This window comes from Lepus europaeus, chromosome 18, assembly GCF_033115175.1.
Source record: "Lepus europaeus isolate LE1 chromosome 18, mLepTim1.pri, whole genome shotgun sequence".
NCBI classification, from domain to species: Eukaryota; Metazoa; Chordata; class Mammalia; order Lagomorpha; family Leporidae; genus Lepus; species Lepus europaeus.
The window spans coordinates 12,060,150-12,084,580 of NC_084844.1; the positions used below are offsets into that span (position 1 = coordinate 12,060,150).

At 44.4% G+C, this 24,431-nt stretch overlaps 1 protein-coding gene across 6 annotated transcripts in view; it reads right to left on the minus strand.

The window, feature by feature from the left end:
- The window catches only part of CEP112 (centrosomal protein 112), a 516,630-nt gene that overhangs the window by 106,843 nt on the left and 385,356 nt on the right, over positions 1-24,431 (minus strand). For all 6 annotated transcript variants that reach the window (XM_062174820.1, XM_062174816.1, XM_062174818.1 and 3 more), the window contains one exon: positions 4,109-4,171. In XM_062174820.1, the coding sequence (XP_062030804.1) occupies positions 4,109-4,171 (63 nt within the window). The remainder of the gene's footprint in view (positions 1-4,108; positions 4,172-24,431) is intronic.

Sequence of the window (24,431 nt, forward strand, 5' to 3'; positions counted from 1 at the left end):
GATCCAGCTCTCTGCTATGGCTTGGGAAAGCAGTAGAAGATGGCCCTAGATGTTGGGCCCTTGCACCAGAGTGGGAAGACCCAGAGGAAGATCCTGGGTCCTAGCTCCTGGTTTCGGATAGGCGCAGCTCTAGCCATTGCAGCCAGCTGGGGAGTATACGGGACCTCTCTGTCTCTCTCTCTCTCTCTTCTTCTCTCTCTGTGTAACTCTGACATTCAAGTAAAGTAAATACATCTTTAAAAAATAAAATTAAATTAACACTTTGAGAAACAAAAGGAAAGCTCTTTTGGTCTGGTGCTGTCCACAATCTAACCCATGAAAGCTATAGTATTTATAATAACTGTTAAGCCATTAATGCATTGCATACCTGTTAGTGGTCTTATTTAAAGTCTTAAAATTAACAGGATTCTAAATAGAAGTTAACAGTTTACCTTCAACTCATTCTACTGTTTTTCAGATGGCAGTGCAGTTTGAGTCTGTATAATTTTTATGTATCTATTTGAATCTTCCATTCACTGGTTCACTCTGCCAAATGCCCACAACAGCTAAAGTTGGGCCATCCTGAAGCCAGGAGCCCCACCCTCAATCCAAGTTTCCAGGTGGGTGTCAGGGCCCCGAGTACTTGAGAAATCACTGCTGCCTCACACCATGGCCATGAGCAGGAAGCTGGAATTAGAAATGGATCTAGGATTTGACACCAGGCATTCCTACAGTGTCTAAACCGCTGCACCAAATTTCCATCCTGCAGTTTGAGATTTTTATAAAACTTTAAAAAAACACAATCGGTAAGATAAGCAACACTTGGGAAGGTTAGGTGAACTCCGCAGCTCCTCATGAAACAAGGGCAAGGACGGCTCCTGGACGCCCTCCGCATGCTGGGTGGTGCCCTGGCGAGGGCGTGAAGTTGGGAGCAGGTGGGACACGTGGCAAACATCCAGGCACTCGTCTGCACTGGACACTGGGCGGCTTACACGGGGCAGCAGGGAGCCAGCACCTTGGCAATGGGTAGGCTCAGCTGGCATCCAGCTTTGGCCTCCACACTCCACCTGTGGATATTTCTGCAGACTGGCAACACCTTTCTTTGAGAAATGACCAGTGGGAAAAACTGCATTTAAATTGAAAAGGTGATATTAATACATAAGCTTCAGACAGAAAGGAACAAGTATGTTATTCTGATAGAAATGCTATTTGGGGGCACGATGCAAACACACCTTCATGGTGAATACTGAGGATGTGAGAAGGGGACACAGCTCTCAGATGCACCAATGGTTAGTGTACAAGGTCTACTAGGTCCCAGGAGCTTGATTTAGTCTTACAGATTAAGGAGCTTCCCTTAAAGAATGACAATATTTAAAATGTTTTCCAAATTTCACTTGAATCTTTCCTGGATACCAGTGGGTTTGTGCATGCATTTTATTATTTTTTCTTTTTTAATTCGATAGAGGTATTTTTAAAAACTTGATAATCAAAATTAAACAATTTTGCTTCCAACATTCTTATCAGCTTGGTGAGACAGGAGTTAGAGACTGCAGCAAACTGTCACTTGGAAACAGAAAAAGTCAACCCATGGCTCTGGGCTGACTGGCACCGTAGACCACTGCTCCTCAAATGCCAGATCACAGACATACATACGTAGACGTTATGTGCATGTATCTGTCGTTACGTAGAGATGGGCAGACAAGATGCTGTCAGTGTCAGGGCAGAGCCCGCCTTTCAGGGGAGGAGGGGCTCTCCACTGTTCTCTGGTTTGTGTCACACTGCCCTTCCACAGTAGGACAACGGCTACAGGATATGATCGCTGTTCCTGGTTGGCTTTTCTTCCTTCCCTTCCTCCTTCCTGGTTCTACTTCAGAAAATAGTTAGCAACCCCAGGCCTCTCCAAATTCTGCAGGGAGATTTTGTCAATTCCTGATCACCCAGGAAACCTTTTCCAGTCTTTTTCATTCTTCTCTCCCTCCTGTCTTCCTCCATTGCCATTTTGGACTGTACACTGGGGCTTTATGAAAACCTCGGGTGTGTAATGAGGCACCCTGCTAAATGCATTATTAGCACTGCTTTGCTCAACAGGTAAAACTGTTTCCTGTGAGGCAAGTGCCACTCTCTCACCTGACAAATGAAGAAACGAAATTCCAAAGAGGGCCAGTAACTTGTTCAAGGTCACAGTTTTCAAATCCAGGGCTCCAAAGTTTGGGCCTTCCTCCACACTAATTCACCTTTAATTTACTCTAGTGTCACCTAATCGGGCTTCTTCATACATTCCTTTAGATAAATACTCATGTTTACACTCTCATTATTTAAGTGTTTTTATTAGCAATCTTAAATCTCACTGTCAGTCCCCCACCCCCTCTCCCCTTATTTAACAGACAGCTAAACAAGCAGGACGTAAGCTGTGCCAGCTAGGGGCTTTTCATGATTTGGTCTAAGAGTTAGTTTTTGGAGTAATATGATTTCTTTTGATTATAAGACTCCTTTTCAGTGGATTAAAAATAATATTTCCCCATGTTCCTTCCTCAAGGAAGGGCTTGAATGATGGCAATCAAGGCATAATCCCCATTTCATACACAAACCCTATGATCCGTCATTTAGACAAAGACTTTCTGCTTTCCTAATAGGATAAGAATTATATAACATGCACATTTTAGAAATTGCAGGATTGAAGACATTTCACAACAGCTAGCACCAAAGTTTGGCCATATTAAAAACGTAAGGGAGGGGCAGGCATGTGTTGCAGCATAAGGTGCACTTAGGATCCCTGCATTCCATGGTGGAGTGCTTGGGCTCACTACTGACTCCAGCTTCCTGCTAATGTCCACTCTAGGAGGCAGGCAGCAGGTGATGGCTCAAGTGGGTGAGCCTCGGCCACCAACAAGAGACCTAGATTGAATTCCACACTCCTGGCTTCAGCCTGGGACAACAGCTCTGGTTGTTTTATGGGGTGATCTGGGGATGGAAGATCTCTATCTGTTTCTCTCTTCAAGTAGTAGTAATGATGACAATGATGATGATGATAAATATAAGGGACTGGGCCAAGCCAGTAGTATCAAGGTTCAAAACTTCCACTTTGAAGTCAGATCCTGGGTAGATGCTGGCTTAGTCAATCAGCAAATTGTGTAATGTGATCTCAGTTCCCATTTTCTCAACTGACAAAATGAGGCCAAAAAATCCTTCCTGGTTCCAGAGTTATTGTGAATGAGGACTGAATGAATCAATATGGTTAGTGCCTTCCGAAGGTTGAAAATTATTGTTTCGCTTGTGTTGTTGTTCTGCTACTACGTGGTAACTCATAAAATGTGCGTGACTTCCCGTTTACTATCACAGTAAAGATACTCAGCTGAGCTGGCTTGTAGTCCTTAGACAGGATGCTCTTGAAACCAAATGGCTTCATTTATCCAGCTGTAAAATGAAGATAAGGAGTATCTGTTTGTTCCAGAATCACTCATACAACTAAGGAATGCTTAAGATTCCCTGAATGATACCGTTGGACAACATTATGACAACTCATGCAGAAAAAGTCCTCTGAACATCATAGTTCAAGTGGAGAAGCATTCAATCACTGGCCTTTCTTGGAGTGAAACTACCATTGTAATAACACAGAGCCAGACACGGATGTAGGAACTTGCTGTTCTCTTTTCCTGAGAAGAGTCACCATTTGAGCTGCTGATTGAACCTAGAATTATTTGCCATTTTGAATTTTGTTGCTAAGTGCCCTTTAGGTTGCAGTGAAATGGAATATTGCAAAAAGGTACAGATGGTATCAGACTGCTCACATCACAAATGTAGGTGTGAGTATCCTGCCCTTGTGAAATGTGCCTCAGCCTGGGCTTGTTCAAGTGCACAGACAGGTTTTACCACATCTGAGTGCGTGTGTGTCTATCTTTGTGTGTGTGTGTTGGGTAAAATGGCTCAATGTGCTTAATTTAAAGATTTTTAATAGGACTGACATATGGTAATCATAGCTTATTTACATACTCATCAAAAATGAGATAGTACTCCATGAAAAGTTGGGCAGAATTAAGGTTAGGTCTAAAGAACAAAGGCCTTTGTGTGTAGTTTTATTTCAGCTTTACTTTTGATTTGACTTTATTTGGTTTCTTTTAATGTTGCTTACCTGTGAAGATTTGGCCAGCTTCTGAGTGTACTCCTTCTCGATCTGCTTCAGCCTGCTGTTGGCCTGAAAAACACATGCATGAGCACACACAGTGACCTGTGAGCTTGGTGTCTCTTCCACATGCCTATCACCAGGCGGCTGGGACACCTGCCAGCCGCACCGCCCTTCTGGGACAGCCAGAAAACCACAGGGCTTGTCTTTGATCTAAAGCCAACTACTCATCACTTAAAAAGCTTAAAAAAACCTCTCCTGCCAATTATTAGACCAACACAAGACTTCTGTGGAGAGAAAGAGAAAAGGAAGAGGAGAGACAGAAATAGACACAGCAGAAGTGTGAAGGCTCGGAAGGTAAAGTCAGGGAAGGCGAGAACAGAGGAGCGGGAGAGGAAAGGAGGGGAGGGAACCGGAGGGGGAGGGAAAGAGGGTACATGGAACACTCTTTCACCTTAGCTTAAAAATAAAAGAACCAGAAGCTCTGGACAAAGGCAGACATGAGCTTTTTTGACATTCACTTAGCAGAGTTGAGCCCCCACTCTCTACAAGAGCTATTTTTTTTTTGAAGTGACAAATATGTCTAAATCAAAGGACTTCTGTGTCAAGGAACAAGGGCAGCCTTTCCAGCATCAGTCCACCTTGCTTAGAACTTGATTAGCTCCTCTGCCACTCAAGTGCCGCCCTTTGTTTGTGACCTGCTTTCTGCTCTGGAAGCACAGGAGCTTCACTTTCCCCTCAGTCCGTGCTCAGAAATGTCACAGCGACAAGCCCGAGACTCGGCCCTTCCCCCACCCAGCACGAAGGCTGCGAGGAGGCCTTGCAACCTGAGCTGTGTCTTTCATTTCTGGGAAAGGCTCTGCTCAGGACTCTCAAGGCTTCCTCTGCTTTTTCCTCTTCTCTCTCTTCCCCTCCCTCCTCCCTCTCCCCCCTCCCTCCCCTCCTCTCTCCCCTCCCCTCTCCTCTCCCCTCCCCTCCCCTCCTCCTTCCCTTCCCTTGCCCCAGTCTCTGTCCCTATCTCTGTCTCTGTTTTCTCTTCCAACTCAACTGTTATAACTCTCAGGGAAATCATGTTTTTCTGTTCTTATTTTCTGCTTTTAATTTTTCTTAGAGTTTCCCCAACTTTTACTTTAACACTTTCTATTGGATTTTTAAAGAATTCTGCCATCATATTTGTCATTTCCAGGAATTCTTTCTTATTCTCTAGCATCACCAGCTTCCTCATCGCCCTTGTACAGACGAGGGAATGGAGGCACAGAGAGGTTAAGCATCACACAGGGAGGAGGTGACGGAGCCAGGACTCAGCCACGCGGGCGCCGCATCCGCTACGGCCCATGGTGGAAGGCCTCACACGCGTTCCCAGCTCCTGCTGGTGCTATTAATCTCACCTCCCATCTAGCTATCTGTCTACAGCTATCCATCTGTCTATCTTTGCTGCTTGCGACACAGTTTTTTCTGAGTTCTCTATCGGTTTACTTTTGCCAGCCTGTTTTGACATGCCTTTCACATCAAGTGCTCTCCTCAAAAGTCTGCTGATCTTTGGTTGTCTTTCTTATTTCAAGTGAGTCCCTCTGGAGTGACTAGAAGAACCTGGTGCTTACAAGCTTGGCACAGGCAGACACCACTGCAGGGGCAACAACTGACTGGCCTTCCACGTGGGCCAGTTCACCAGCGCAGGGGCCAACGACTGACTGGCCTTCCTCGTGGGCCAGTTCACCAGCGCAGGGGCCAACGACTGACTGGCCTTCCTCGTGGGCCAGTTCACCAGTGCAGGGGCCAATGACTGACTGGCCTTCCTCGTGGGCCAGTTTCCTCCCCAGCACTGCACCCGCCCAGGCTCTGCCGAACAGCACAGATCTGGCTGCCGATGCTCAGGGCAGCCAGCCTCACACAAGCCTGGCTTCACTCTTGGTCTCTTGCTCTCAACCATACTTGGGTGGGGCCCTCGGAAAGCCAGGGATGGGGCCATGGCCATCACAGGAGCGAGTCTCAGTCATCTGATGCCCCTTATACAGATTTCTGACCAATCCTGGACTCCAGCTACCCCACAGCAGTGCCTCTGACCCCTGAAGCCTTTTTGAAATCCGTCAACAGGAACCATCTTGCCATTTGATTTTCTATTCTCAGCTCTGCAAAGTCCATTTCAGGGTCAGCCCTTTCTCCAACTCTCCAGTGCTGTTCATTTCTTACGTGCACTGCTGTCTCCCTTCCTGTTCTCTTGGCGGAAACTGTAGTATACAAGTACCCATGCCTGGGTCCCATCTTCTACAGGCTCTGATTTAATTCAACTGGGACATAGCATAGGTTCTGGGATTTAAAAAAAATTTCTGCAGCTAATCTTAATATTCAGCCAAGGTTAAAAAGCACTGGTTCTTGTCTTTTTCAATATTTTACATCCATTGTGATGGGATTTCCTCAAGGAATGGAGATAAACAGGTGAGTTCTGTCCACTGTGTTTAACTGGTAGCAAATGATTTCTTTACTCTGAAATCATTCCTGGGATGAGGAAGCGATTCTGTGCTTTCAACACGCCCTGGGCACATCTTTCTCATAGCACCACGGCTAAACTGGTCATTGCTGGTTAACTCCTCTCTCCTCGCCCCCACCCCCACCCCCACCACTGGATTGTGAGATTCTAGAAGGTACCTGACATTTAATGTAGGGCTTAGTGCACAAAGAAATATTCACCTAACACAAGCTCCTTTCCTTCCCATTGCCTCAGCTGATACCTCTGAAGCCACCCTTCCCTAACCGTATGCTTTATGGACTTCCACTCAAAAGGAATTCCTTGAACTTCTGTTCAAAAGTAATTTACCCCCTAAATCTCTTAGTATAATCCCATCGTGCACACAGGGTCTTGTTTTTTGTTTATCCTCCAGAGTAGAGAGGGCCTGTGACTCTGTCAGACTCTGTTCCAGCTCTATACAGACAATAGCCACTCTCCAGTATAGGTCAGGGCCACGTTGAGCCTCTTGAGGTCTACTGGTCTTGGTTCACATTCTGTCAGAGTTATTTATCACAAAATGCTTGAAAAAGTACTTGCTGCTTCTTTAATAAATACTTACAGAGCTTTTACCATGTTCTAGGCACTATCCTAAGTGCTTTAAAAATATTTACCCTCTAGAAAAGTTAAAAATTAATTTAGTGTCATAAAGATTAAGTTACTTTTCCCTAAAAAGCTGCAGCCAGAGATGAGAGTTAGTGCAAGAACCCTGTGTCTCAGTGGCAATCGCTTTGCATGCGAGTGTGGCTAGCCAGTCCTCAAAGCTCACAAACACATAAACTCTCCTCCAACCGAGTGTCCATTCATTCATCCCCAGGACTACAGCAGTGAACAAAGCAGACAAGACTCCCTCCTGACCTTTATGGAACATCTCTCCTGCAGAGTAAACAAAATAACTTTTAAAAATAGCACTTTAGATGGCGCAAGTGCCACGGAGAAAGAAAAAGCAGGAAAGGGAAATGAGATGTGATGGTGGGTGAAATTATAAAATTTTTATAATTTTAAAAATAGGGCAGCTGGGGAAGACTTCCTTGAGAGGTGACACCTCAGCAAAAACTTGCAGGAGATGAGGGAGCCAGGGTGCACACTGTGGGAAGAGCATTCTGGGAGGCAGGAGGAGGGCCCAGAGCACAGGCGCTGAGGCAGGGGCACACACAGCATGGGCTGGATGCAGGGAGCAGGCCAGCGTGGTTGGATCGGTGAGCAACGTCTCCCTTGGAAAAGGCAAGCGAGAGCAAGCGGCCACGCCTGCATGGCATTGTATGTAATTGTTAGGACACTGGCTTTTACAGCTTATTGATTTGCGTATTTTAGAGGTGGAGAGACAGTGACAGAGGAAGAATCCCTCACTCACTAGTTCACTCCCCGCATGCCCACAACAGACAGGTCTAGGCCAAGCTGAAGCCAGAAGCAGGGAATTCAACACTCAGGTCCCCCATGTGGTGGCAGGAACCCAATTACTCGAGACATCACCTGCTGCTTCCCAGCCTGTGCCGTAGTAGGAAGCTGGAGTCAGGAGTGAAGCTAGGATTTGCACCCTGGCGCGCCAATACGGGACACAGGCACCATAAGTGGCATCTCACCTGCTAGGTCAGCACCTGCCCTAGAATTTGCCTTTTAACATAGACAAGATGGAGAGTCACTGAAGGGTTTCCAGTAAAGGAGAAATACTTAATTTCACTTAAGGGTTAATAAGATGATTCTCGTTTTTGTTTGGAGCAAGACTCAAGCAAAGAAGCCTGTTGGAGGGCACTGCAAATAATCCAGGATGGAACAGAAGAGGTGGTATGAAGAGGTCAGGTTCAGAGGAAAATTTACAGTAGAACAATGGGATATGCCACATAACAGGAAGCAATGAGTCAAGGGTGATTTCAAGGTTTTTTTATTTTAAGGTTTGTTTATGGGGCCAGTGTCGTGTAGCAGGTTTAGTAGCAGCCCGCTGTGCCAGCATCCCAAATGGGTGCCCGTTTGAGTTGTGGCAGCTCCACTTCTGATCCAGCTCCCTGCTGGTACACCTGAGAAAGCAGCAGAAGATATCCCAAGTACCTGGGCCCCTGCTCCCACATGGAGACCCAGATGAAGCTCCTGGTTTCAGCCTGGCCCAGCCCTGGCTGTTGAGGCCATCTGGGGAATGAACCAGCAGGATGGAAGATTTCTTTCTCTCTCTCTGTGCCTTTTAAAAAATTGTACTTACTTATTTGAAATGCATAGTTACAGAGAGAAAGAGGGAGAGGGAGAGGGAGAGGGAGAGGGAGAGGGAGAGGGAGAGGGAGGGAGAGGGAGAGAGGGAGAGAGGGAGAGAGGGAGAGAGAGAGAGAGAGAGAGAGAGAGAGAATCTTGTATCTGCTGGTTCACTCCCCAAATGGCCACTATGGCAGGGGCTGGGCCAGGCCAAAGCCAGGACCCAGGAGCTTCATCCAGGTCTGTCACATGGGTGCAGGGGCCCAAGGATTTGAGCCATCTTCCTCTGTGTCACAACACCAGCCCCAACTTCAAGATTTTTATCCTATGCAACTAGAAGCATGAGGTTGTACTTGACATGGGAAAAGCATGGGTAGACTAGGCTTTGGAGGGAAGAAGATGAGATCTGTTGTGCACAGATTAAACTTGGAGATGCCTGTAGACATTTAGTGTTGAAGTAATACTTAGGTATTCAAGTCTTGAGTTTAATGGGAGAGGTGAGAAGTATACATTCAGAAGTCAACAGTATATACATGGTGGACAAAAACATACTACTGGTGGAGAACTCAAGATAGGGAGTGAATGTTTTGGAAAAAGGAAGTCTAAGAATTCTTAGCCCTTTGGGCCTGCAAATGTTAAGATAACGAAAGGAAGGAGGAGAGCATACAGGAGTAAGAACCAAAGAGATGAGGATTCAGGATAACATGGAATCCTGCAGCAGAGAAGCCAACGTTGTGCGGTCTCGTCACCTGTGTCAAATGCTGTAGAGAGGTCAGATAAAGTAATTTCATAAATGATCTCATAGAGATCACTGGTTCTATGGATAAAACACATTCTGGGGCTGGTGCCATGGCTCACTTGGTTAATCCTCCACCTGCGGCGCTGGCATCCCATATGGGTGCTGGGTTCTAGTCCTGGTTGCTCCTCTTCCAGTTCAGCTCTCTGCTGTGGCCTGGGAGGGCAGTGGAGATTGGCCCACGTGCTTGGGCCCCTGCACCCACATGGGAGACCAGGAGGAGGCACCTGGCTCCTGGCTTCGGATCGGCGCAGCTCGCCAGCCGTAGCGGCCATTTAGGGGGTGAATCAACAGAAGGAAGACCTTTCTCTCTGTCTTTCTCTCTCACTGTCTATAACTCTACTTGTCAAATAAATTAAAAAACAACAACAATAACAACAAAACACATTCTGGGGGCCAGCACTGTGGCACACTGGGTTAACGCCCTGGCCTGAAGTGCTGGCATCCCATGTGGGTGCCAGTTCGAGACCTGGCTGCTCCAGTTCCAATCCAGCTCTCTGCTATGGCCTGGGAAAGCAGAAGATGGCCCAAGTCCTTGGTCCCTTGCACCCGCGTGAGAGACCCAGAAGAAACTCCTGGCTTCCGATCAGCGCAGCTCTGGCCGTTGGCAGCCATCTGGGGAGTGAACCAGCGGATGGAAGACCTCCCTGTCTCTCACTCTCTCTGCCTCTCCTCTCTGTGTAACTCTGACTTTCAAATAAATAAATAAATCTTAAAAAAAAAAAAACAAAAACCCACATTCCAGTGTCGTAGGTGGGATGAAAGCTGGATTAGAGGAGGTTCAAGAGAGGAGAGGAAAGGCCATGGAGGGAGCACAGACGATTGTTCAGAACTGTTACACAGGAAAGGAGAGAAGTGGGACGGAAGTCAGGGGAGGCGGGATTGCTATCGGCTGAAGGCTGATTTGTTTTGGGAAAATGAGAGCTAATAACATGTTTCCAGGCTTATGGGGAAGGCTCAGCAGAAGGGAGGGAAAATAGACAATGTCAGGGATTTACTGGAGACACGTCCTTGACTACAGCTGAGCCGTGTGTTCTAGAGCCAATCGTGTCGCACACAAAGGCCTGTGTTGAAGCTCTCACGCACAATGTGACTCTATTTGGAGACAGGGCCTCTGGAGAGGCCACTGCGGGTAAGTGAGGTCACACGGTGGGTCCCTTCTCCAACAGGGTGGCATCCTTATAAGAAGAGAAACAGACATCAGGCCTCTCTCCCTCTCCCTTTCCCTCTCCCTCTCTCTCAATGTGTGTGTGTGTGTGTGCGCAAAAGTGGGAAAGGCTACATGAGGACACAGTGAGAAGGCAGCAAGAGAGACCTCACAAGAAAGCAATCGTCATGCCAACTTGATCTTGGACTTCCAGCTTGCAGAACTGTGAGAGAATAACTTTCCACCATTGAAGCCACACTCTCTGGTATTCTGTGAGGGCAGCCTGAGCTGTGACTGGGGGGCCAACTTCTGACTCTCCCATTGTCTCCAGGACGTGGAGGAAAGATTAATCAGCTGAGCTTGAGGATGATGGGAGAGATGCTGGGGCATGTGAGGAACGAGAGGCGGTCCAAGACAGTCATCCAGGTAAGTGAGAAAGCAGAGTCTGGAAAAAGAGCCCGAGTCCCAGGACTCCAGCAAGCATCTGGGCCCACTTGAAATGACCGTGGTCAAAGTTAATGTGAGACCAGTTTCTAATACAGAAACACCTGTAGAACTTGCTGACAGCTTAATGGGAGCAGAATCAATACTTTGGAGAAATAGGAGAGTAACTAAGGCAAAAAAATTAATATGTCAACCGTTGAGGTTGCTGCCTGAATTTCTGAATCCCTCTTAAATGAATCTGAAGAGCTCTGCTCTGGTGTGGTTGAAGTTCATAGTTAATATACCAGACCAATTGTCCCTAAGACATTTTTTTTTCCAGAAAGCATTTTTATTACTGTAAATCATTCTCAAGTCCTTAAATAGTTTTATTTATTTATTTGAAAGAGTTACACAGAGAGAGAAGGAGAGACAGAGAGAGAGAGAGAGAGAGAGAGAGAGAGAGAGGGAGAGAACGAGTGAGAAGTCTTCCATCCACTGGTTCACTTCCCAGTTGGCCACAATGGCCGGAGCTGGGCCCATCTGAAGCCAGGAGCCAAGAGCTTCTTTTTGGTCTCCCAGGCAGGTACAGTGTCCCAAGGACTTGGGCCATCTTCTACTGCTTTCCCAGGCCATAACAGAAAGCTGGGTCAGAAGAGGAGCAGCCAGGACTAGAACCAGCGCCCATATGGGATGCTGGCACTGCAGGCTGGGGCTTTAACCTGTGAGGCCACAGCACCAGCCCCTAAATTCCTGTTCTGATCATTCCAACATCTCATTCATATGTGAGTCTGGTTCTGATGCTTGCTCTGTCTCCTCAAACTGTGGCTTACGACTTTCAGTATGCCTGGTGATAGCCAGACATGATGTCTTGGTATAAGGCACTGCAGTCAAAGGCCTTCAGCAATGTGTGAGTGAGGTATGGAGGGCGGGGATGTATTCTACAGTCCTACAAGGAGGTTATGTCAGTCCTTCAGTGACCCTGCTCGCCTGGACTGGGATCTTCCCCAGTGCTCCTCAGCTTCTTCTCCTCGTAGGGTGGCCAGGATGCTGGAAGCAACTGGAGCTGTGCCCTTCCTTCTCCCCACACAGGAGGCTGCTGCTGGGTATGGAACACCCCCCAGGCCACCTGGACTCTGAAAAATCTCCGAAATCAATAGTTTAGTATGGGGGCAGCACGCGCTGGGCAATTTCCGGATGGCCACTTTTGCCCTCTGCTGTCCGAGGCCTGACTGGCGCTTTCCCCACCGTTCACGGTGAGGATCTAGTCAAGCTGCTGGAGGCAAGACTCCCCAGTTTTCTCTCCGAGCCTTGTCTGCACCAAGTCGCCAGCAACCCGTCAGTCACAGCGCAGGTTCTCCGGGGCTGGCACCGGTTCCCACAGACGTTTTCTCTCTGGCACATCCCAATTCTCTGCGTGTTCACCTGTTTGTCTCTCCAAGTTTGGGGCAGCAGCTTGCCCTGTGAGTTTGCTTCTCTGAACATAGAAGGAGAGCTGCTGATTTTTTTTCTCCAGTATGTTCAGCTTTTTAACTTAGTTTTGAATGGCAATTTCTAAGCACCATAGGTGCTGGACCAAAGTGACCAAAAAATAGCATTTTAAATATTCACTGATTCCCAGAGAAACCAAAGACTGAATTTAATGAACAGTCTCTGTGAATGCTGAGACAATATTGCATTATCTAACATATGTATAATTGTATCCAAGAAAGAAGGTTTGGAAAAAATTTGACGTAATGGCTGAAAATTTTCCAAACTGAAAAAAAAAAAAATAAAAACTTTCTAAAAACCACAAGTCCAGAAGATTGTTGAACAAAAAACAAGATAAACACAGAGAAAACCACATCAAGGCACATCCTAATAAAATTGTAAAGAACAGAAATAAAGATAAAATCTTAAAAGCAGCCAGAGAAAACAGATATGTTAAAAAGACAACAATGACTGAGGGCTTCTCATCTGAAATTTTGGAAGTCAGAAACAACATAATAAATCTTCAAAGTGCTGAAAAAAATCTGTTAGTATAAAATTGCAAGTCCAGGAAAATGTCCTTCCAAGCTGAAAGTGAAGACAAGTCATGTGGGCAGACAGACAATGTTGTCAATGGAGGAACTGGAAGGAGTAAACAGCCCTGACACAGAAAATGCGTGAGCGAGTACAAATTACCTTTAGTTCTCACTTAAAAAGTTTTGAAAATATTGAATATTGAATATTTGAATGTTAAAGCAATAGTAATAAAAGGTATATTATAAGGACTGTAGTATGTATAGAAATATAGGAGAAGAATGGGAAATTCAAGAATTTATTTTTAAAGATTTATTTGTTTATTTGAAAGATTATAGAGAGTAGGGCAGGGGAGACGCAGGGAGAAAGATCTTCCATTTGCTGGTTTACTTCTCAGATGGCTGCACCAACCAGGGCTGCTGGGCCAGGCTGAAGCCGGGAGCCAGGAGCTTCATCTGGGCCTCCCATGTGGGCGGCAGGGGCTCAAACACTTGCTGCTTTCCAGGCTATCTTCAGGGAGCTGGGCCGGAAGTGGAGCAGCTGGGATACAAATTGGTGCCCATATGGGATGCCAGCATTGCAGGCAGCACCTTTATCTGCTACCCCATAAAACTGGTCCCAAGTTGAAGGGGTATGTGTAATAGGCAAATAGCAGAAATAAAATGGAATAAGTAATTTGGTCTAAAAATGCCAATTAATTGACAAACATTGTTAGGTTGGATTGAAAAAGATGTAATTATATGATGTTTTCAAGGTAAATATTTTTAAAAAATTTAAGGTTAAAATGAAAAGGATGAGAAGAGATGTACCATGCAAATAACACTCAAAGTGGAGTGAGCGTATCAGCACTAAACAAAGCAGATCCAGAACCCAGAAGCTTGGCAGAAATGAAGAGGGGCCTTTCACACCAATAAAAATGTTAATTTATAAAAGTGATATAACAGGCCCAAATATGTATGTATTTAATTTCAAGAACTCCAAACACATGAGACAAAGATCTCAAAAAGAAACAAATTCACAGACTATGACTGAAGAGAATTTAAAACCCCATCCTCAGGAACTGATAGAACATGCAGACAAATCATCACTGTGGATATATAGATGATTTGAAAAATGCTGGCAACCAACTTGACCATTACACGAGACAGACCATATTCCAGGCCACAAAACACATCCCAATAAATGTTAAAGGGGTCGCTCTCATACAGAGTATATTCTCTGACTACAATGAAGTCCAGGGTGGGCATCTGGCACAACAGCTAAGATGCCACTTGGATGCTTCTCGCCAGAGGGCCTGGGTTTGAGTCCTCGTCTGCTTCCAATTCCAGCTTCCTGCCAAAGTGCACCCTGGGAGGCAGCAGGGGACGGCCCAAGTGCTTGGGTCCCTGCCGCTCATGGTGGAGACCCAGATGGAGCTCCCAGTTCCTAGGTTCTGCCTGGCCCAGCCCTCACTGCTACAGGAGTTTGGAGAGCTAACCAGTGGATGGGAGAACTCTGTCCATTTCTCTTTCTCTCCTCTTGTTCTCTTTTTTAAATAAAAAAAAAGAAAATCAGAAACCCATAAAGGATACTTTTGCTTTTACTCAATTCTTTGTGAAATAAAACACATACATATAAATGCTCCATGATCCAAAGAAGAAATTACAAAAGAAATTAAAAATATTTTGAAATGAGTGAAAGTGGAAGCATTTTTGAGTATTTGTGGAATGCAGTATATTAGCATCCAGAGGAAAATTTTAGCTTTGAATTCTTTTATTGGTAAAGAAAGAAGTTCTACAATAAATAGGATATGCTTCCCCTTGAACAAGCTTGAAAAACATAGTAAGCAAACTAAGAAAAGAAAGAATTTTATAATAATAGAAGGGGAGAAATTAATGCAATATTTTTAGAAGTAAAGAAAACAATAAAGAAAAAATTAAACAGAAAGCTGGTTCTTGAAGAACAATGAAGTTGACATGTTTCTAGATAGATTAGATTAGAAAAAGGAGAAGATAGAAATCATCACCATCAGGAATACAGAGAGGCGGCATCACTATTAGATTCTAAGACATCAGTAGGGTAATAAGAAAATACTATTACGAATGGTGTCTGAAAATTGTTGATACTTAGACAAAATGGACAAATCTCTTAAATGATACAAATTACTAAACATGACTCAAGAAGACATAGAAAAGTCAAAGAGCCCTATACTACCCACACACCTGTGTACTAGGTGAGTTTCCCCTGAGCTAGGCACTAGTTGTTTACAGAGGTAAAAGATGTAATAAAGTTGGGGAGAGAACATGTAAATGAATAACTAGAATGCTGCATAAGGAGTGCATGACAGAGACACGCACAGCGTGCTACTGAGGAAAAACTATGCTATACCTTACCTCCCAGAGGGCCCCTGCAGGGAGGTGAGCACCGAAGGACGATGACCACGAAGACAACAGAAACAGAACACAACGCTGTGGACGGACACGGTTTAGCTGCTTCACACTGCTAACAAATCTACATCTCTCCAGAGCTGAGAAGTAGCTACAAGTACTTTCCTCGCTGAAGCTCAGAGTAAACTTGTCTCGTTTACACTCATACAGCTAGGGCTGGGTAGGAATGAACTGAAAAAGAGAGAAGAAAATTTCAGATGAAGGGAAGGACATCAAGGCTTGGAGCAGCACGAGACTCCTCTCTCCAGCCCCTCCTTGGCATCCTCCCTTCACTACCCCGGGAGAAAACAAAGGGGTCCATTCTGGGCTTTTATTGACAGTCCGGGCTGAATGGACTCAAGGCGTCAAGTGTATCAGAGTCCCTTCTCCCTGACCTGTGCTCCCAGCTGCCTTATTGCTCCTAGACTAGCAAAGAGCCCCTGGGTTGGAGAGATCAGCATAGTCTACAGGGAGACAAAATGTTTCTCTGCAGATCTGTTCCTGAGAAATGTTGCTATTTTTGCCCTGCTTCTGGGCTAACCTTGGGAGACGAGAGAATAGAGAGGCCATACAGGTAGGGGCCACTCTGAAAGCAGGAAGGGGCTGAGCGCGCACGTCAGGGGGAGGTGAGAGGCCCTGTGACCTGGGTGTTGGCTGTACTGCATGTATAGCAGAGCCCCAAGGTAGGATGGGCTTTGTGCTGTTGTGTCTGAGCAGGCCAGCACCACACTGTCCCATTCCCGTGGGCTCACCCCTCTCTCCCAGTATAGGCAGGGAGAGTTCATGTCTGAGATGTCTGAGGGCAGCATGGATAAATGGTAGGTCTGTGCGTGGGAGGCCTAGGCATGTGGTGGACCAGTAAGACGCCTCTTGGGATGCCTGCATCCTACACCACAGTGCCTGGGTTTGAGTCCTGGCTCTGCTTCCCGCAGATGTGCACTCTTAAAGGCAGCAGGTGGTGGGTCAAATGCTCAGGTTCCTGCCACTTCTGTGGGAGACCCAGATGCAGTTCCAGCTTGGCCTAATCTTAGCTGAGTGGACACCTGGGGAGTGAGTTAGCAGGTGGAAGATCTCTCTCTTTGTCTCTCAAATAAATAAATTAGAGGGAGAGCAGGGAGAGGGAGAGGGAGAGGAGGGAGGGGGAGAGGGAGAGGGAGAGGGAATGGAGGGAGGGGGAGAGGGAGAGGGAGAGGAGGGAGGGGGAGAGGGAGAGGGAGAGGGAAGGGGAGAATGCTGGGTCTAAAGAGATTTCAAAGAGGAAGGAAGGAAGACAAGTATGTGTTCTGTCAACCAGCAACCAAAGATGAGCAGAAACAAGAGATGTTGCGGTGGGTGCCCAGCTGGGTGGGTGATACCCAGCATCAGAGGCCACACCTTGTCCACTACCCCGAGGACATGACAGAGTCACTGCGGGGAGTGGGAGAGTGACTGAGGTCAGAGGTGATGGGGGCTTCAAGCTCTGCCACACAGCCAAATGGTGGCTCAAAACCGAAACTAAGTGAGACATGCACATTTGAGTTTATGACCTGAGATCTGTACATTAAGGGCCACATGGAAACTTGGGTGATATCTGTTAAGATTCTGGCTTGCCATCATGTTCCTCCCCATGTACAAGAGGAAAGCTATGATAGCGACTGAAACCAAAGCCACTTTCTTAGAGGCCACTTAGGTGTTCAACACCATTGACGTGGTGAGTGAGTGGGCACATGAGTCCAAGTTTCATGAGGTCCAGACCACCTTCTTCAAAGCTTGAATCAGCCTTTGACATCCTTTGGCTGACCATAAGGTCTAGGAACCTGGAACAAGAGAGAGCTTACTTAGTCCTAAGGGGAGAGAGGAGACGGCTGAGGATGTAGAAGCAGGGTAAGACAGAGCCATGCAAGAGTGACACCCAGGGTCCTGCCCCCAGCAACCATGGCCCAGGCGATGCACTCATTCAGATCAGTCCTGTCTGACAAGGGGGGATAAAGCGGCTTGAGAAGAGAGACGGGCAGGGAAGCAAAATATTTTTATCACTGTTTTTCCCACTTTGCACTATATTATAAACATTTTTCCATATTAAAGTTATTATTTCAAAATTGAATTTTAAAAATCGTATTATTTCATCAAATGCACTGAGAATTTAAAAAACTCACAAATTTAGGAAAGACTGTACTATAACCATGGTAGCAAAAATTAATCCGAATTGGTTTTAAATCTGTTCAATTAATCAATGACATCATGTTGGTGAACAAACTTTTGCAGTCAATCAAGCATTGTCAGCCCTTCACTTTTGACAGTCAGCTAATCAGAGACCACTCACTCCAACAAACATGCCTGAGTGCTAACCAATCAGCAAGTCTCACGAGCCACCCTTCTTTTCTGACGACACCACGCCCTGGCTTTTGTTCAAAACCCTTGGGTAAGATCAGCAGCCTGCTCTTCCCAGAGACTGCCTGATCAGCATAGCTCCCTTTTACTATAGCAGGCAATACATCCAGCTTTCTCTTTTTACTTGAGATAGCTGCAGAAGGTAGCATGACTTACTGAACCATTCTTCTGTTGCTAGACGTTTAGATTATTTCCAACACTTTACCATTAAAAATAACATCGTGATACACAGCTGCCTAAACAAATGTTTCATTGCAGCACTGATAATATATATATTTTTTTTATCTGACAGGTAGAGTTACAGACAGTGAGAGAGAGAGAGACAGAGAGAAAGGTCTTCCTTCTGCTGGTTCACTCCCCAAATGGCCACAACGGCCCAAGCTGCGCCGATCCGAAGCCAGGAGCCAGGTGCTTCCTCCTGGTCTCCCATGCGGGTGCAGGGCCCAAGCGCTTGGGCCATCCTCCACTGCCCTCCCAGGCCACAGCAGAGAGCAGGACTGGAAGAGGAGCAACGGGGACTAGGACTCGCACCCATATCGGATGTCAGTGCCACAGGCAGAGGATTAACCAAGTGAGCCACGGCGCCGGCCCCAGCACTGATAATATTTTTAAGACAAATTTCAGTGAGTAGAATTACTCAGTTAATCTATTTAAATATTTCTAAAGGTCTTTTTAAATACAGCCAAAGTGCTTTTCTGAAAGGCTGTAGCAATTTACACTCGTATATATCAGTGTCTGAGTTGCCCCTTACACTATATACTTGTAAGGATCATTTTAATTCTAATAGAATCTTTGCTAACGTCGTAAGAATAGTTCCTTACTCTAATTTGTATTTATTTGTGAGAAGGGCCCATCCTCTCCTTTTCCATAGGAATAACATTTTCAGACGGACACCTGCTGTGCAGAATACACCACACTGTCCAGCTGCCTGTGCCCCTGGCCGTGGCTATATGACCAGGCTCTGATCAAGGAAGCTGTTTGTACGTAGAAGTGCTACGTGGCAGCTGGAAACTTCTTTAAGAGGCCTTGTCTGACCTTTGACTTTTTTTTGTTCAATTTCTATCCACCATCCCAATGCTTAAGTCCTCAATGCCGCCTTGGACCACACCTCAGGGTAAGCCAGACTATGACCTGAATGGCCACACTGCTACTTTATGTGTGAGAGAAACTATCTTGGAGAAGCCAGGATTATTTGGGGTTTTCTGTCACTCAATGATGAATCTAATCCTAACACAGTTATTAGCCAAATTTCCCAACTTTCTGTTTTGATTTTTCCATCTGCCTACTACCCACTCCACTCTATGCTATTCCCCTAGCAACAGCAAATTCAAAATCATTAGTTTTATGTACTCTGAGGGTAGGAGCTAAGCTCTAGTCATTTATATTCCCTCCACTCCCAGACCACACCAAGGACAGTGTTAAGTGCCTTTTAAATAGGTGTTCGGTAACTGGTGATTGAAGTTCTCCTTTCCTTCATGAAGATTCTTAATCTGGGGTCATAAATAGGTTTTGAGGCCACAGATGGATTTTAAGAGTCCATGGACTCCCATAAAATTTTATGCAAGACTTTAGATGTATTTTTTTTCTGGAAGATGAGCCAAAATACTTTCAAAGGAGTAAAAGAAATTGAGTGGCATTGTCTTTAGGGTACAATGTTTACAATGGAACCATGACTCTGCCTCTCTCATGGGCTTAAAACCATTACTTCTCCTTCAGTTTATTGGTCCTAACATTTTCACCGCGTTACTCAATTCAGTTCTTTCTCAATCTCATGTTGACAATGCAAAGGGGCTTCAAAAAGTTCATGTGAAAACAGAATTAAAAGATAATGTGCACTTTCCATGAACTTTTTAAAAGTCCCCTGTATTCTTTTTATTCATCTCCTTGCCTGGTTAGCCTGTCTCTATCCTGAGTAGCTTCTAATCACTCTTCTGTCGAGCACTGTTGCTTACTAAGTCCAAACTACTTGGCCTGGTACTCAAAGTTCTTTTTATTTCTTTGTTTTATTTATTTATTTGAAAAGCAGACAGACAGAGAGACATACAGAGGTCTCCCATTTGGTGGTTCACTTCTCAAACACAACAGCCAGGCCTGGGCCAAGCTGTAGCCGGGCCAGAAACTCAGTCTGGGTCTCCCAGATGACTAGTTAAGGACTCCAGAACTCAAACCACCACCTATTTCCTTCCAGGATAACAATGAGTAGGATGCTGGAATCAGAAGATGGAGCTGGAACTCGAACCCAGGAACTCTGGAATGGGACAGGGTTGTCCCACGCCGTGGCTTAACTATTGCACTGAACACTTGCCCCACAGTTGATGACAGGGAACCCACATCTCTTTTTTTTTGCTTCAGTGCATGCAAACACCAATTTCACCTTAGGGAAAAACCTCAAAGACAGGAATCTTTCTGTCTGTTCTCCGATTCATCCCAATACCAATACAGAGCACAAGCAGTGACTGTCGAATGCGTGAATGAAATTCTCTAATATGAAGTAAAGGGGTTTGGCAGCCCCATTTTTGCTTTTCAGTCTCCATACCTCTGCCATGTTTTCCTCTAATCCTACCAATGCATCAAGACCGGTCCAAATGCTGACACTGTCTTCTCACGTCCTTTAGACGGGATTTGGTTTCCTCCTGAGTACAAGTCCTGCTGACGTGCATGGGGGGTTCTACGCTCTTTTAAAAACGTTTCTGCTCTTTGCTAATAGGCTAGGAGTTGATCTTGCAGCTTTGGCTTCATTGTTTTGCCTTTGTGGCTGCTTGGAAAATACCGTTAAATGAACTAATGAAAAGCAGGGGCTGGGGCTGTGGCACAGCAGGTTAAAGCCCCTGCCTGAAGCACCGGCATCTCATATGAGCACCGGTTTGAGTCCCGGCTGCTCCTCTTCCAATCTAGCTCTCTGCTATGGCCTGGGAAAGCAGAAGAAGAAGGTCCAGGTCCTTGGGTCCCTGCATGCCACGGGGGAGACCAGGAAGAAGCTCCTGGCTTCTGGCTTCGGATCAGCACAGCTCTGGCCATTGCGGCCATCTGGGGAGTGAAGGCCATCTGGGGAGTGAACCAGCAGATGGAAGACCTATATCTCGCTATCTCTACCTCGCTCTGTAACTCTGTCTTTCAAGTAAATAAAATAAATCTTTTTTTAAAAAAAGCAAATATATATGGGCTGAGTTGATAAAAATTGACAAAATAGCTTTTGGAGAAAAAGAGAGCTATTTCTTCATCTCCACTTAGCATATTAAAGGTAAGAGGGGGATGTAGAAGTGAAAGAGTTTGTAGTATTATAAAATACAATTTACCATACTTTATATTTCTTTTGAAAGGAGATGATAGATAATTTAAGGTAAAATGGAAATTTGGGCATAATTGTTTATGAGAGGCAGAATTCACACTATTTGTCATCATGGTAAATATAATTTGTTGTACATGCCATACATATATTTTCAAATGCTTATTTTATTTCAATAGAGGGATAGATGAATGGATAGTTAGGCAATCAACTGATCTTCCGTCTATTGGCTTCCTCCATAGATTCCTACAGCAACTGGGCCTGGGCCAGGCTGAAGCTAGGGGACCAGACTCAGTCCAGGTCTTCCAGGCAGGTGGCATACTCAAAGCTTCACCTCTTGGAATGGGAAGAGCAGCTGGGATTTGAACCTAGACACTCGGACACAGGATGTGGGTATACCAAATGGTGGCTTAACTGCTGTGCCAAATGTCCACCCAAACACACTACAAATACAAGGCACTTTAAGATAATTCAAATTTTTAAAGAAATCGAGTATAAGAAATAACTTTTGGGGCTGGGTTGTGGCAGAGCACATAAGGCTGCTGCCTGCAAGGCTAGCATCCCACATGGGCACTGGTTCATGTCCCAGCTGTTCCACTTCTGATCCAGCTCCCTGCTAATGGCCTGGGAAAAGCAGTGGAAGATGGCTCACATGTTTGGGCAACCTGCTACTCATGTGGGAGACCCGGATGAAGCTTTTGGCTCCTGACTTCAGCCAGGCTCAGTGCTGGCCATTGTGGCCATCTGGGGAGTGAACCAGATGTTAGCTCTTTCTCTCTGTCTTGCCCTCTCTCTAACTCTGACTTTCCAAATAAATAACTAAATCTTTAAAATAAAGAAATAACTTGTTAAAGATACAATTCAATATTAATTCAGAGGAAAAACTACTATTCTTACATTGCAGTTATGGGATAACTTTCCCCAAACATTGTACCTAATGATAAAATTTTATTAACAGTTGAAAACATGAGAGTTCAGCTAAAGATTATTTATGGGGACACTTCAAAATGTTCATGGAAAAATAGAATTGAAAGATAAGTTTATTTTGTTGCAAAAAATTGTGAAATCCACATATGAATTTTTCATAAAGTGCATGTTCTATGAACTTTTTGAGGACCTCTTGTACATAATTCAGTATATCAATGGTTTTAAGGAATTGTCTTTACTTTCACTTCCACTTCCTTTAACTTTCAGAACAAATTTAAGAATTAATAAAATAAAATAAAGTTTCTACTTGTTTTTCATTTACTGAAACATTCATAATGCTTTGTATCCCTCAGGCACTTGATATTTATTGAACTGAATGTTGAAAAAGGCTTAATCCATTCTCAACTAGACCATACTAATTTGTTTATGACATTCTCAGAGATCAACTAATTAATTGAGGATTAGAAGGCAGATTGTGATTTCCAAAACTTCTGATGATCACATTTCTAATCTCAAACACCCTCTTGAAACAAGTAATCAGATTGTAAGAATAAGACATGAAAAGAACATTTCTTGAATCCCTACTATGTGTCCGGGAAGACCAAATAGGAGTAAGATAAAGGTCCTGATGCTGCGTCCTAAGACTTGTGAATCCTCCTTTGAATCACAGATAAATTCTTGGGGTGATACAATAGTTGCAAGGATACTTTACCTAAAGATCTACATAAAAATCACAACTCGAGAAAATGGCAACCTAGTCTAAATAGCAATACATACGCCAACCTAACCAGTCCATATTTAGTGGCTCCCAAGTTTCAGTACATTTCTAGGAAATGAACTGAAAATCATTGTAGCTGGTTTACTCAGAGCTGGAAGCTTATCATTAGGAACTACAAGTGTTTTGGTTTTTATTATTGCCTATTCATTTTGTAGGATTCCCCTGGAGAAGCCCCATCCTTTATTAAAGAAGGAAGAAACTGGGCAGTTTTTAAAAAGGGTTGTGGTATCACTATTAATATCACTATTTACTGAGTAAATATCAATGCTTCCATATTAAGAAGTGCCCATGTATTGCTGAGTTGGGACCTATTTCTGAATATGCCTATTAGTATGGATATATTCTCTGTTCACAATTTAGAAGTAAGTGTGGTTGGTATTGTGGGTTAAGATGATTTCTACTCAATGGCAGATAACCTAAAGCATAGCATGGGACAGCTGATTTTCTTCCCTTGCTATAACTCAGAAGGACTCATTTTCTCACCATTGCAACATACATTGACGTGGCTCACACCCATAAATGATCACATAAGATTTACATGCACTTCCCCACCCCAGCTCACTGAATAAGAAAGCAAACTGTGAAACAAGCTTATGGAAATAGTTACAGAATTAAGATCTAATCATATTTCAAAGCTCACCCTCAGAGAAGCTCTCTGAAGCAAAGGCCACAGAAACTGAAACTCATTTATTACTTGGGCAGAAATACAAACTTTAAGAGAATGAGGGAGGAAAAAAAACTTTACTTTGCTCTAGGGAAGAAGCAGCTATTCTCTGATGTGCAAAAAAGAATTTATCATCAAAGACCAAATGTAAATGGGGCCAATTAACTTTTTTAAGAATCACTACCTTCTGTAATATTTTTTATAAGTCTTTGACACTGTTATACTTTACAACAAAATCTAATGTGGTATGATTTGACAAATGTCAAAAGGAAATGACTAGTATAATTAACAAATTTTAGCATGCATAAGGTACAATTTTAAATATACTCAGAATTTACATGTGAGTGTGGCACATTCTGTGGTATAGTACTTTCAGGAAGTAGACAGAGGGTCTATCTCAAACTTTGACTTCAGAGATCAAAAACCAGTGTTCAATGAGCAAATGATGGTAATTGAATTATTGGTCGGGTAATAAATTATTTCAAATGAGCTTTGAATCTAGGAGTTAGATGTCCCCATTTGGCATGCTCATAAATTCCATTTGTAATTTATTTATTTTGGAAAAATTTATCCTTTTGGTTCATTTGTACTAGAAAAAAGAATGCAATGGAAATTAAATTAGAAAGTTTATGAAATACTATATTTTCAATAACTTGCTACACTAAATTTATAGGCAGTTCAACATAAAACAGTGATTCAAATACTTGAAAAGCTCCATATACTAGCCTGGCTTATTAGAAGTTCTAAATAGGTGCTGAGAGAATACTGGTGAGATTTTTGTCATTAGCTTCTCCAATACTAAAATGACAGAGAGTCTATTTAGTTTTCCAGGATCATCCTTGTCAAGACAGAAT